The sequence below is a fragment of the Phycodurus eques genome, chromosome 8 (genome assembly GCF_024500275.1).
Source record: "Phycodurus eques isolate BA_2022a chromosome 8, UOR_Pequ_1.1, whole genome shotgun sequence".
In the NCBI taxonomy this organism is placed as follows: domain Eukaryota; kingdom Metazoa; phylum Chordata; class Actinopteri; order Syngnathiformes; family Syngnathidae; genus Phycodurus; species Phycodurus eques.
In genome coordinates this window covers 6,770,630-6,784,590 of record NC_084532.1, presented here as the reverse complement: position 1 = coordinate 6,784,590, position 13,961 = coordinate 6,770,630, and the positions used below count along the sequence as shown (strand labels likewise).

General features: G+C 41.3%; 1 protein-coding gene across 1 annotated transcript in view; it reads left to right on the top strand.

Annotated features, from left to right (window-relative positions):
- The window catches only part of LOC133406480 (contactin-associated protein-like 4), a 90,605-nt gene that overhangs the window by 41,834 nt on the left and 34,810 nt on the right, over nucleotides 1-13,961 (top strand). The window contains exons 9-10 of the mRNA XM_061684133.1: nucleotides 2,836-2,979; nucleotides 5,927-6,098. Coding sequence (XP_061540117.1) covers nucleotides 2,836-2,979; nucleotides 5,927-6,098 — 316 coding nt within the window. The remainder of the gene's footprint in view (nucleotides 1-2,835; nucleotides 2,980-5,926; nucleotides 6,099-13,961) is intronic.

The window sequence follows — 13,961 nt, the reverse complement described above, 5'->3', positions numbered from 1 at the left end:
TTCACATCTCTATGGAGATATTTTGGCCCACTCTTCCTTGCAGAATTCTTTTAACTCTGCAACACTGGAGGGTTTTTGAGCATGATCGGCCTGTTTAAGGTCATGGACAGCATTTCAATCGGATTCAAGTCTGGACTTTGACAAGGCCACTCCAAAACCTTATTTACGTATTCATTCATCCATTCATTCATTCATTTATTAAGCCATCCAGAAGTTTGACTTGCTGGTGTGTTTGGACCGTTGTCCTGCTGCAGTACCCAATTTAACAGCTGTGGAGATAATCAGGCTTGTGTGTGATTAGTGAAAAGGAACCAAAATATGTGATGAGGGGAACTATCTTTTCACACAGGGTGAGGTAGCATAGTTTTTTTCCCCCCTTAATAAATAAAATAATTTAAAAACAGCATTTTAAAGCACTAAGTGGGCTGGCTCCATCCTCCCTCTCTCAACTTTTACACCCTTATACTCCAACACAGTCTCTGAGGTCTGCCGATAGATCTCTCCTCGTCGTTCCAAGAGCAAAGTTGAAACACAGGCCCAAACTCTGGAACCCTGCAGGTTAGATTAACCCCCCCAATGAAAAAATAAATAAATGTTCTCCCTGGCTTTACCAGACCATGTATGAGAGTTGTTAATGTGTGGTGTTATTTTGTGATTTTATTGTGTTTTTGAAAAGAGCGTTTTTATGTCCTGCATTTGTTTTGTATTATTGGTACCCCGGCTGGCCCCGGGTAGGCGGAGGAGGGGCCGCTCCCCCCTGCTGCACAGAGCCGCTCGCTACAGGGTCGGGGTGCACCCGGCCGAAGGCACCAATGGTGAGGGATGCCGTCAAACTGAAGAAGGAGTCTTTATTGGGCCTTTTTGGCCTGTGGGACTCCTGAGGCAGCTGATGGTTACCGGCTGGCCAAGCAGAATGCAGATTTGGTGGTCGCTGAAGCAAAAACTCGGACATGGGAGGAGTTCTGTGAGGCCATGGAAAATGACTTTCGGACGGCTTTGAGTAAATTCTGGTCTAAATCCGGCTGTTCGTTTCATCAAGCCGTGATCTCCAACTCTCACTGGAGCAGTTCGCAGCCGAGTGTGAAGCGGCTGGGATGAGAATCAGCACCTCCAAATCTGAGACCATGGTCCTCAGTCAGAAAAGGGTGGCGTGCCCTCTCAGGGTCGGGGATGAGATCCTGCCCCAAGTGGAGGAGTTGAAGTATCTTGGGGTCTTGTTCACGAGTGAGGGAAGAATGGAATGCGAGATCGACAGGCAGATTGGTGCAGCATCTGCAGTGATGCGGACTTTGTATCGGTCCGTTGTGGTAAAGAAGGAGGCGAAGCTCTCGATTTACCGGTCGATCTACGTTCCTACCCTCACCTATGGTCATGAGCTGTGGGTCGTGACCGAAAGAACAAGATCCTGGATACAAGCGGCCGAAATGAGTTTCTTCCGCAGGGTGTCCGGGCTCTCCCTTAGAGATAGGGTGAGAAGCTCGGACATCCGGGAGGGAGGACTCTCAAAACACATGCCAAAGAGGACATTTTGAACGCTATAAAGGCTGTAGACAAGGGAATGAGCTATAGGAAAGCTGCAGAACAGTTTGGAACTGAGTGAAGAAAGTGATGGTGCGGACGAAAGTAGAGAAACCAGTGATTCATTAGAGTCAGACAGTTCTGAGACAAGAACCTCTTATGAAAATTGCAAAAAGAAGACAAATGACGGGTATGTCCTGTTTGAGTACGATCATGAAATGTATCCAGGGATTGTGACAGAAAAAGAAGACAAGCAATGGTAAGAAGTGGCTCAAACTGGAAGTAGCCAAAACACGAGGATGTCCTCTGGTATCCAGTGGAAAACGTCACACATAAAATTGTGAGCCCCAAAGAGCTCAACAAAGGATTCCTGGAAATAAAGGAACTTAAGCACAAACTCATACAACCTCAATGTTCATGTTTGTATTTGATAACGGCATTTTAGGAGGAAATGTGAGATTCTGTGGCATTCCAGAATCTCAGACATACATTTGTTGTTCACCTGTCGTTTCTAAAAACAATATTAAAACCCGCTTAGGTGAAAGAGGGATATCAACTGAAACAATTGTGTCCCCAAAAGCCCAAAGCTGAGGTAATAAGGGACAGTCAATTAAAAAAAAATAATAATTATAATGGGATGAAAATAACCGATCACCATTTAAACCAATTAGAAGAGTGACCAGGTAGTCACAAAATGGCATATGTCTCTGTCGTCCATATGGTGTTTGTTTCCTGGAATAATCAGAAAACCTCTTATTACCCCAGTTTATAGTACATTCTCTTTTATTATGTTTTATAGTTTGTTTTTTTTTATAATACAGTGCTCTATTTCTTAATTTAAAAAAAAAAAAAAAAAATTGGGGTGTTCTTTGTGCACGCCAGACCACATTAATGGAATTTCAATTCATTTCAATTGGGAAAATGTATTTTATATACAAAGTAAATTAAGTTACGAGTGGTCACGGAACAAATTAAACTGGTAAGTCAAGGTACAGTATATCTCCAGAAGCAATATGAGTTAAGATTGAAGTAGTCTTTCCAGCATTAATCCAAGCTTTATATTTTTAGTCTCCATGCCAAGCCTTGAGCTGAATTCAGGTTTGTTCTGTCAGAGATGACATTAAACTAGGCTGTACCGAACCCTTCTCATGATGAGTGAACTTTCTATATAATTGTTTTTCCTCATGTAAGAAAGATCAATCTGCTATTGATCATATTCCAGAAATGTCATGTTAAATGTTTTTGATCCGATGTGGGTTTATAAACAATGTTTCACATCGGGCAACTTGATTTTAAGTTGACATTTATGTGTGTCAGGTTCGGGGCTGAACGATGGTCAGTGGCATTCAGTGGAGCTGAGTTGTGGACGAGATCACTTGAGTATCGCAGTTGACAAAGATGAAGGTGCTACTGCTCAGACTGCAGGCATCCCGCATCCTGATGGTCACCTATTCTTTGGTGGTAAGAAAACATGATCAAAGCAATATTATAGGATATTAAATATATTTTTGATTCAGTGCAAAATGTCAACACTAGGATAAACCACAGTTTAATAGTAAAAGCTTAAAATGGGATGTAATCAGTAATTGGCTGTTAGGCAGCAGTGCCTGGCAGCCCTTACACCCAAACAAGGGACACTCTCCGGCCCCTCGGGCTGGGCGCATAATGGCTCCATTGCGGGCCCTGCGGGTTGGGGGCGGCATCTGGTTCAACCTGGGGGTGTAGGGTGGGTGTAGGGGGGGTGCGGGGGGCGTGGTGTGGGGTGGGGGATTTTGTCTGGGGGGCTGGCATTTGGTCCCTGGGCCCCCCCCCCCCCCCCCCCAGGCAGTTGTCGGGCGCCTCGGTGGGGCCGGTAGACCGCCCTGGGTCCCTCGGTGTGGGACGTGTCCTGTCCACCGGGCTGCTGTCAGGTGGACCCCTGGGCCCGATCCCGCCCCTCGATTGATTGGGTGGGGTCCTCAGCCTCCGTGGTGCAGGCACAGCAATTACAGGACACTTCTGTCAGTCTTTGTGCATGTAAAACGTTGTCAATTCACTTGCATGTGTCCGCAGGCACAAATCCCTGGGACTCTTTCACTGGGTGTGGGGCCACGCACTTATTGCGACAAATAACTCATGAATATGCAAATCGCTTGTGAATCCCCTCACTTATACTCTCGTTCTGTAGACTTTTATAATTTACATAGTTAACCCCACCAGACTTCAGTTGTACAGCCGGGTTCACGACCCTTGTCCTGCATGCTTCTTCTCCTGTCCTTGTCCTGTTCTATCTTGTCCTGTCCTTCCCTCACTGGGTGTAGCACTACAGCCCATGCAACACTCATATTTCTGTTTCATTGTTGTAGATAATGTTATGATTTACTTCTCTCAACCTGTTTACAATTAGTGCTTTGTCTTTTGTCTTTGTTTCTCTCTCCCCTCTAGAAACTTTGTTCTGTTCGACTGATCGACTCTGATTCTCAATAAACTTCAATTATAATAGTAAGAAACCACAGCGGAAGCTTAAAAACTCCACTGTGAAACAGTAAAACTGTTCCGGCATAAAAGGGATACTGATCTTCCATTCTGCTTGACCTAACAGCCGAACAGGACAAAACAAAACAAAAAAAATCCGGCTTCCCTTGTGTTTGCATGTTCTCCCCGTGTCTGCGTGGGTTACCTCCTGGTACTCCGGTTTCCTCCCACATCCCAAAAACATGCATGGTAGGTTAATTGAGAACTCTAAATTGCCCGTAGGTGTAAATGTGAGTGCGAATGGTTGCTTGTTTATATGCGCCCTGCGTTTGGCTGGCAACCAGTTCAGGGTGTACCCCGCCTACCACCCTAGTGAGGAGAAGCGGCTCAGAAAATGGATGGATGGATACACAATTAATATTTTTTCTCACTCTCCTCTTTTCTGCTGGGAGCTGTCAAACTGCACCTAATAGTCTCACTATAATTAAAGTAATGTAAAGCCTGTAACCTGAACAGCAGGGAATAATCATCAGCCTCAAGAAAGAATATCTGATAGATAATATGCAGGGCGTTTACTGTGTTGTGGTGGAGAGAATACTTTTATATTAACATGGTACAGTATCAATGATCTGAAACACTTTTAATTTAAAACAAGCAGAATAAAGACAAAACCGTGCATGTCAACCGAATAAAAGTAAAAATGCATTGTCGAAGCCCATTACAATATATCCTGCCAGACATTTCCATTTGTTTCTCATGCATTGTGATAGAAAAATGAAAGCACAGTTACAGTGTGATCACTTTACCTACTGTAGCTTATTTATTAACTCAAACAAATTAATGTTAAAAATATCAATATAAAAAACTGCAGTATATATTCATTGTACATTGGTGGGATACCATGTTGAATAAACTATTTTCATTTGAGAAATTAAAATCTGGACATTCAAGTTTCCTGATGAAAGAGATATTGTGGGGCTAACCAAAATTATATCTTTTATTAACTTTACCAACAGCCAAACTATCTTTGATCTATCCATCCATCCATTTTCTGAGCCGCTTCTCCTCACTAGGGTCGCGGGCGTGCTGGAGCCTATCCCAGCCATCATCGGGCAGGAGGCGGGGTACACCCTGAACTGGTTGCCAGCCAATCGCAGGGCACATACAAACAAACAACCATTCGCATTCACATTCACACCTACGGGCAATTTGGATTTGTCAATTGACCTACCATGTTTGTTTTTGGGATCGTGATTTGCACATTATTACTAATGTTCCCAGATTGTTCATATCCAAACCAGGCCTCTTTCATATGTGGATATAATATGTGCGCACGGCGCGCTCATCCGAACTATGTCATCAAAAGTGTTTGACAAAACAGACACGCGACAAAAGCAAACGGCAGACAAAGAGCAGAAAACAGTCAGTGGCGAAAAGATGCTTACAACTGATTAAAAAAAACAAAACATGTTAACCTACTAACCGCTATCCACTCTGCTGCCTTTAATTATAATGATTACATATTGGGATGGCCCCTCTTCAGTCAAGTGTCCAAAAAGGCTTGCCCTACGCTCAATTTCGTTTTCCTAAATGCGGTTAAGTCGTAACGCTTTCTCAAAGAGATGCTGAAACACTGTACATATTTTAAAATAAAAGCTATGCATTACCATTCATGAATATGGTTGCTTCTCTGCATTTTGCCTCTCTTTTTAAATTTCTCTTGCTCACATTCACATAATGATGTCCCAGGAAGCCTCTGACTGAAAACCCCTTGAGTAATTTAATCAGCATAAGAATGTTGCAGTGTTGAGTGCTGCCATTTGCACTTTGCTCTCATATAATTGACAAAATTTAGTTTAATTTTGTGGTAATTATACATCAGCATCAGAGTAGACACTAGTCAACAACAGTGGTAGCAATTCCATTAACTGTTGTCATGCATATTGTTCCTCAGGCTGTCCTCCACTGGGTGGTAATCACAAGTGTAGGAACCCCGTTGCAACCTTCCAGGGTTGTATGCGCCTTGTGACTGTGAATAAACATCCAGTGGACTTCATCAAGATTCAGCATATGCCGCTGGGAAATTATAGCCACTTGCAGATTGATATGTGTGCCATCACCGACAGGTAAAGCTCCAAAAAGCAATGATTGCACTGACCTTGCAAAACCAAGCCACAACACACTGGTCATTCCTTATTAATTTTTTTTTTTTTTTTTTTTTTTGACAGCTTTTCTGTTCATTGAACCCAATAAAGTTTGGTAAATCAAGTTAATCCAATAAAAGTAACAAGTCATTAGCCTAATAGCATAATTTACTAAGTCATTTAACATTTGTGTAAAATGAAAAAAATCAAATTCAACAGTCCAGTTGCCTTAAGGCTACCTCTGCAGATGACCATGACATGGATGACTGAGAATCATCCATCCATCCATCCATTTTCTGAGCCGCATCTAATCACTTGTGTCGCGGGCGTGCTGGAGCCTATCCCAGCTATCATCGGGCAGGAGGCGGGGTACACCCTGAACCGGTTTCCAGCCAATCACAGGGCACACATAAACAAACAGCCATTCACACTTACAGGCATTTTTAGAGTTGTCAATGAACCTACTATGCATGTTTCTTTGGATGTGGGAGGAAACCAGAGTGCCCGGAGAAAACCCACACAGGCACGGGGAGAACATGCAAACTCCACACAGGCGAGGCCGGGGATTGAACCCCGGTCCTCAGAACTGTGAGGCCGACGCTGTAACCAGTCGTCCACCGTGTCACCGACTGAGAATCAACATAAAGAAAAACAAACAAACAAACAGATTTTAGCAAGCAAATTTTTTTATATTGATATTGCAACAAGTTAAAAATGACTTACTGTGTCACTTATGCTATTAGGCTAACAAAATACAATTGCATGTACCTTGTTGACAAAGTAAACATCTTTTTAGTATGCAGTCCAAACTATTACGGACCATTTGTCAGTCCCTGGGGGGGTGGCGGGGGTGGGAGGGGGGCGCTTTAACTCGAGCTATCTAAATTAGAGAGAAAAACAGTTAAATTACACAAATGAAAACATAGTAGCGTGTGCTGTTTGTAATAAAAACAATTTCCCACTATACCTTGACAGCAGCGTGCTCGTAAGGAAAAAAAGAAAAAGAGCACATTTGTGAGACAATAAATGTAATTGCAAAAACAAATAAATGTGAATAGCAATTACAAACAAAAAAGAGGTGGACAGAGCCACAGGGGAAGGAAGGTACAAGTTAACACAAAACAATCGACCGACACAAGATAAACTGATTTAAAATAATAAATAAATAAAAAAATAAACAATAGTACTCCATCCCAGAAACAAAGCATTCTAAAGTGCTTCTGGAAGCGATGAGGTGGAAGCCAACTGGTAAAAAGTGAGGTCAAACAAGACCAATAAATTTGCGGGTTTGCGAGCCGTGCCGCCGTGTCTCCTCGTTTCAACCCTTATAAATAGTATGTAAAGCATCGAATGTTGTTTTACATCAATACTAACCTATATTCATGCCTGTGGATGAAAAAGCGAAGTTTGTGACCAGAATGTACTTTGAAATGAATGGAGCCGGCGAGCTTCCTTACAAATATCCACATTATCCACTTTAATTCTCGACAACATCCTCTCTCTTGAGTTACCTGCTTGTTTCTTAACTCAATTAATATTTTTGTGGTTTAAGAAATCTGATAAACTACAATATATATAATATATACTGCATCAAATGCAAATAAAGGCTCGCTGTTCATTGTCCATATATACAATCGCTCAATGTGTGTGTGTGTGTGGGGGGGTGTCGGCAACTCTTATTTTTAAGCAATGGTCCGACCACGTTACACAGAGTGTGGCTTTAGGGTTAATTGCATTTATATTATAGCCGCCACACGTAAAAAGTCACATACTTCTTTTACCATCTGGAAGCAGCAGGGCGTGTTCTACCGGGTAACAGCAGCCAATCATAGTGCAGCGCCGCATGTCCTGGAGCCTTTAATATTGGAGGAGGGCATGTCCTGCGAGGAAAATGCATGGGAATCCTAATAATACATGTGGGAATCCATGTCAATCTGTGATATGCTATGTTCCCTTTCCGGTTTGTGTCACTTGTAATTTGTTTTGGCTTTTTTAAATTTGTTTCGTGTTTTGTTAATTTGTTTTCTGAAAAGTGTTTTGGTTTTCTGAAAAGTGTTTTGGTTTTAGCAAAGCAAAGCAAATGTATTTATATAGCGCATTTCATACACAAATTTCATTTCATGATTGAAAGCATTTAAAAACAAAGAAAAAAAACAGCTTATAAACATCTAAAACAAAGAGAAAAAAAATAAAAGTAAAATTAAAACAGCATACAGAGCAAGAAATATTTAAAAGTGGAAATGCTCTAAAAAGCATGAAAAAAAGATTTTTTTAACCTGGACTTAAAAACATGCACACTTGGGGCTGACATAACTTTCTGTTGGCAACTTATTCCATTTGTGTGCAGCATAATAGCTAAATGGTGCTTCGCCATGTTTGCTTTGGACTCTGTGCTTCACTATTTAACCTGAGTTTGTCGATCTCAGAGCCCTACTGGGTACATATTCCATTCACATTTCTTTCATGTATTCAGGACTTAAACCATTTATAGACCAGTAACAGAACTTTAAAATCTATTCTAAAGCTGACTGGAAGCCAGTGTAAAGACTTTAGAATTGGAGTAATATGTTCTGACCTCTTTGTCCTGGTCAGAACCTGAGCAGCAACATTCTGAATGAGCTGCATGTTTAATGCTCTTTTGGGGGAGTCCAGTCAGAAGACCATTACCATAGTCAAGTCTACCTGAGATAAAAGCATGGATGAGGTTCTCCTGGTCTGCTTGACACATGCAAGCCTTCACTCTGGATATGCTCTTCTGATGGTAGAAGGCAGTTTTAGTAATTGATTTGATATGACTGTTGAAAGTCAGTCAGAACACCAAGTTTTCGGATTTAGTCTATGGTTTTTAAAGAGATTTTATTTACTAACAGCAATCCTCTTTTCTTTATTGCCAAAAACGGTTATCTCAGTTTTGTTGTGTTTTAATAGAAGAAAATCTTGGCTCACAATTATTCACACACAACACACAACACCTCAATTGAACTGTAGTCATCTGGAGACACTGCTAGATATAACTGTGTGTCATCTGCATAGCTATGATCGTAAACATTATAGATCTGAAGGATTTGACCCAAGGGTAGCAATTACAGGCTTTTAGTTAATTTGTTTTCAGAAATTGAAATTTGTTTCATGTTTTGTTAATTTGTTTTCTGAAATGTAAAAGGGTTTTGTTAATTTTTTTTCTGAAATGTAAATTTGTTTTGTGTTTTGTTCATTTGTTTTCTGAAATGTAAATTTGTTTTGTTCATTTGTTTTTAAAATTTAAATTTGTTTCCACTTTAGTTAATTTGGTTTCTGAATTGTAAATTTGTTCCAACTTTCATTTTGTTTTCTGAAATGTAAAAGTGCATTTCCCAACCGTCGTACATACGGACTCCCATATTAGTGTCACGAATTGGAAGCATTCACGTCCTTAAGATGAATATAATGTGGAAACGACTGAATTTTTTTCAAAATGTTCCACTTTCTTCTCCAAGTAATGTATTCACTCAACTAAATAGACTATTGGTTAAGTACCTGACGTGAAATAACAGATGTGCCCCGACAAGACTGTCACTATTGCACTTCCCTCATGACAGAGGGGGCTTAAATGTTCCAATCCACTGCAGCCTTGGGGCTGCACATCTGAGACCAATGTTGTTCTACTTTCCAGAAAAAGATGTTCCTCTCTGGAAGGAGATGGAGGAACTCCATCTTAATCTACCCATTCCTACTTAACCTGTATTCAGCAAACGCTAAAAACGAAGATAGTTGTTGTGTGGCACCAAGTTAGGAAGTTTCTGAAAGAAAGCTCCTCTCTCTCTGCAGTCCGAAATGGAGAAATCATTCTTTACCTCCATGAAAAATAGGAGATCGTGACAACTCGCAAAAGGAGATGATGTCTTTTGATGAAATGGTCAATCAATATCTATAGCTCACTTTAAATATCTGCTGCAAATGTAATAAAATTCATTTGAACTCAACTAAACCAAACACGATGCATTCCCTCAGTGTCTGCCGTGGAAAAACTAATAATTAGAAAGTGTTTAGAGAAGGGCTTAATTTCCAAAATGTATGAATCCCTGGTCGATGGATGTAGAGGAACATCTGTAGAAAGGGTAGAGGCATGGAGAAGGAACTTACGGAACATGAAAGACTGGGAAGAGGCATGTACTAAAGGATAATATAAAAACTACCAATATCTGCATGAAATTACTGCAATATTACCGGTTAATGGTATATTACTCCAGAAAAACTCCACAGATTTAAAATTGAGATCTGAAAATACAAAAAACAATCTGGCCAAAAGTAAAGCACTGCAACAAAGACATTTTATAAATTCAGCTCCTATTAATCCCACGGTTGTTTAACCTAGGTTTGTAACAAGAAAACCTGAAGATTTTAAAAGAACCAATAACATTTTCTAGATTTAAGCTTTTTTAATATAGAAAAAAAAGTTGGTTTCATACATTTTAGTTAGTATGAAAAGTGGTTTTACTTTTCTTAAAATTAAATTGCAATATGAATGTCATTGTTTAGCAATTCTGAAGTCTAGTAGTTGGGCAGTTATGTGACTATGTAGGTGGTACTTTTTTTTGGTTTGTTTTTTGTCATAACCACTATTACACATTGATGAGATGGGGACTCCCACTCTGCACCAAATGAAACTGTGATCAGAAACAGGGTCAGCTTTCGAAGTGAAATCAGGAGTCCTGTGGTTGACGATCAAATGTAGTATTTTGTCTTTGAAACCTGTTCATCTGGCTCATTCCCCGGAGCAAGGACATTTATGAAAATAACTTTCTTGGCACAGGCTTCAGAACTGATGTTTTTTCAAATTTCTTCCCACGTCACAAAACAGACTATTACTATACTTGATGCTGAGATAATGACCATCGTTGAGCAGTTGAGAATAATTTCCTATTGTGGCCACAACAAGAGTGAGAACAAAATTGGATTGTATAACTGTTTTTCTTCAAATGGAGCAAATAAGGACAGCACTCGCTCTTGTGGTAAGCATCTGACTGCAGAATTTGAATCTTGGTTGGTCATTTCCAAATGAATAATGCTTCACAATAATTTACTGACATTTTCCCCTGGTCTCTTTTGACCATTTCTCTCAAACCATAGGCACATAGTCCGTTTTTCCATGGTTTCATTTCAGTTTCCAGGTACAGTTGGCATTCTAATCACTGTCATCACCCCACTTTGATTCTCTTCATGTATTTTTGCCTCCACTTCATCACCTTTCTCAGCTTCTCCCTGCGGCTTCCTCATTCACCAAAAGTTTTTTTCTTCTTCCCTTTGGTATTACATCTTTATCCGGATTATTCTGTATGGTATTCACATCCTTGAACTTGGTCTGAGAATCATTAAAAATATACAAAGCAATGTTCGAAATGCCAGGAACTGTTTGCCATGGATGACCCTGCCAGGGGCATAAAGCCCCAGACAACTTAGCTCTTAGGATCACTGGGTCACACAAACATCTCCAACATGATAAGGTGACGGCTCAGGGAGGAGAAGGAGGGGCAAACAGGTCCTCGGTGAGGGACCAGACAAAGCACGACTAAAAGACACCCTATGACGAATAAAATAAATGGATATAGGGTTCCCTTGCCCGGACGAGGGTCACCGGGGCGTCGGTCTGGCGCCAAGCCTGGATTTGGGGTTCGAAGGCAAGCGCCTGGTGGCCGGGCCTGCATTCATGGGGCCCGGTCGTGCACATCCCAAAAGGGTTACATGGGCCCCCCTTCCCATGGGATCGCCACCTGTGGGAGAGGCTATAGGGGTCGGGTGCAGTGTGAGCCGGGCGGTGGCCGAAGGCAGGGACCTTGGCAATATATATATATATATATATATATATATATATATATATATATATATATATATATATGGATGGATGGATGTTTGAAATATTTTCCTGTATAATTGTTTTTGTTTCGTGCATAAAATATTTGGCATCACAGTGCAGTTGTGGTTAGCTTTTCTGCCTCACATTGTAGAAGTCCCAGGTGGGTTTGAATCTCAGGGTAATCCTACTTCCTCCCAAATTTCAAAACATGCATGTCAGATTAATTGAAGACTAAATTGTCCATTGGTGTAAGAATTTATGTATGTGTGTTTATGTTTTTTTGTGTAAGAGTTGCTTTATGTATATATGGTCTATATGGTTCGGACTGCACTCTTCTGTCTGCACGATCATTCTCAAGTGACTACATCGGATTCATTGTGTTCACACATCAGCACTCTTAACTGACCTTTCTGCATAGGTTGTTATGGTAACGACACATGCTGGCATTGCCCTACACAAAAACAAATATTGTAAGTTTATTGGAACATTGTAAATTGTGGTGCATCATATGCCTTGTGTCAACCTGTCTCAGCTTGCTACTCCTTGCTCACCCCAATTCAACTCTTATTGAATGTGACTGTCATGATCTGTTGTAGCGTATATGGGTTAAATGAAAATGTAATTAATTTAGGAGGAAAGACTGAGCCGGAAGCGACGTTTTAAATTACAGCGTTATAAATCAAGCTGTTTTATATATAAGAGGGGCACCACGTCGCTTTTTATGTCGATAAAATTGAGGAGAAGCGACGAGAAACCTTTTTATCAGTCTCCTAATCTGAATTTTGATAAGAGTTATAGACGTCCAGAGGGTTTTTTCCTCGAACCCTAACACACACAATAATGCAGGTAATTAATTTTATGGAAAATGTAATGATCTAACATGAGGAATCTATAGGGAAAGAACACAGAAAAACACGAAACAACAAAGTACAGACGAACATTGGCAAAGGAAACTGACTTGTGATGTGAGCTTGGTAGAATGAGCATGGAGTGAATGCATATAGCTGGGGTTCCTGTTCTCGTTAATTTAAATCCAACTATGCACTAATCTGTACTTTTAGTAGACCGCAATGTTGGACTTAGGTGTCTTGAACACGTTTGAGGGAGCCAGGTCAAGCTATCGAGTATTCGGCCGGCCCGGTCCGCACTGGGAACAGGTGGATTTGGCGGGAAGGAAGAAGAAAAAGGAAAAAAGGAGCCCAAAAGGTTCCCAGACAGGACAGCAGGAGCCTGGGTGTCTTGGCTCGCAAGACATTTGGAACGGGCGCTTCCGTTCCCTCGGGGTGAGCTCAGGCCCCCAAACAGTATAGCTCGGAGCGCTTGCAGGATGCTCTGCAGTCGGAAATGCTCCGATGTGTCCTCGTCACCTCGGGGTGAGTTGTGTGCCAATCTTCGGCAAGAGAAGATTGGCACAGATTGACCCAGAGAGCATAGCTCCGGCCTTTTTATGGCCGAAGCGAGCCAGAAGGGGTTGGTTTACCCCCTCCCGCCTTCCTTTACCACCTTCGGGACCAAAAGGGGAGCTGGACCACCTCTGAGTGTTAATTTCCCATTTTGGTATATTTCATGGTTTAAAACAAGTGGAATTAAATATTAATGATTGGATTTAAGATAACGAGACCATTTCCCCGCTTGGCATTGTCCCACGCTCATCCTCTTTAATACCTGTAACGAATGTTTCAAATGTTATGTGATTGTTGAGGAACACAACTATTTTTAATGTGGCATTTGTGTGGTGTGGAGTGAAACATTTCATCTGTTTCAGTTGACAACATTCGACATCAGACATTCAAGTTTGCAGCAATACAGTCACTAGTGGCGTTCAGGTAAAGTTCTTAAAATATTAACTCCCAGCCAAGTCCGGTACAGACTGTGTTTCATGAACCCGTGTCTGTAGTGCCGTTCCGTCGCCTGTGGGTGTCGCTGTTTCCTGTTCAAACTTCCAAATGGCGCAGTACCCAGCAGAGTGGAGGAGCCTTTGTTGGTGAAATCCTCAGGGCTGGCTGGCAGTG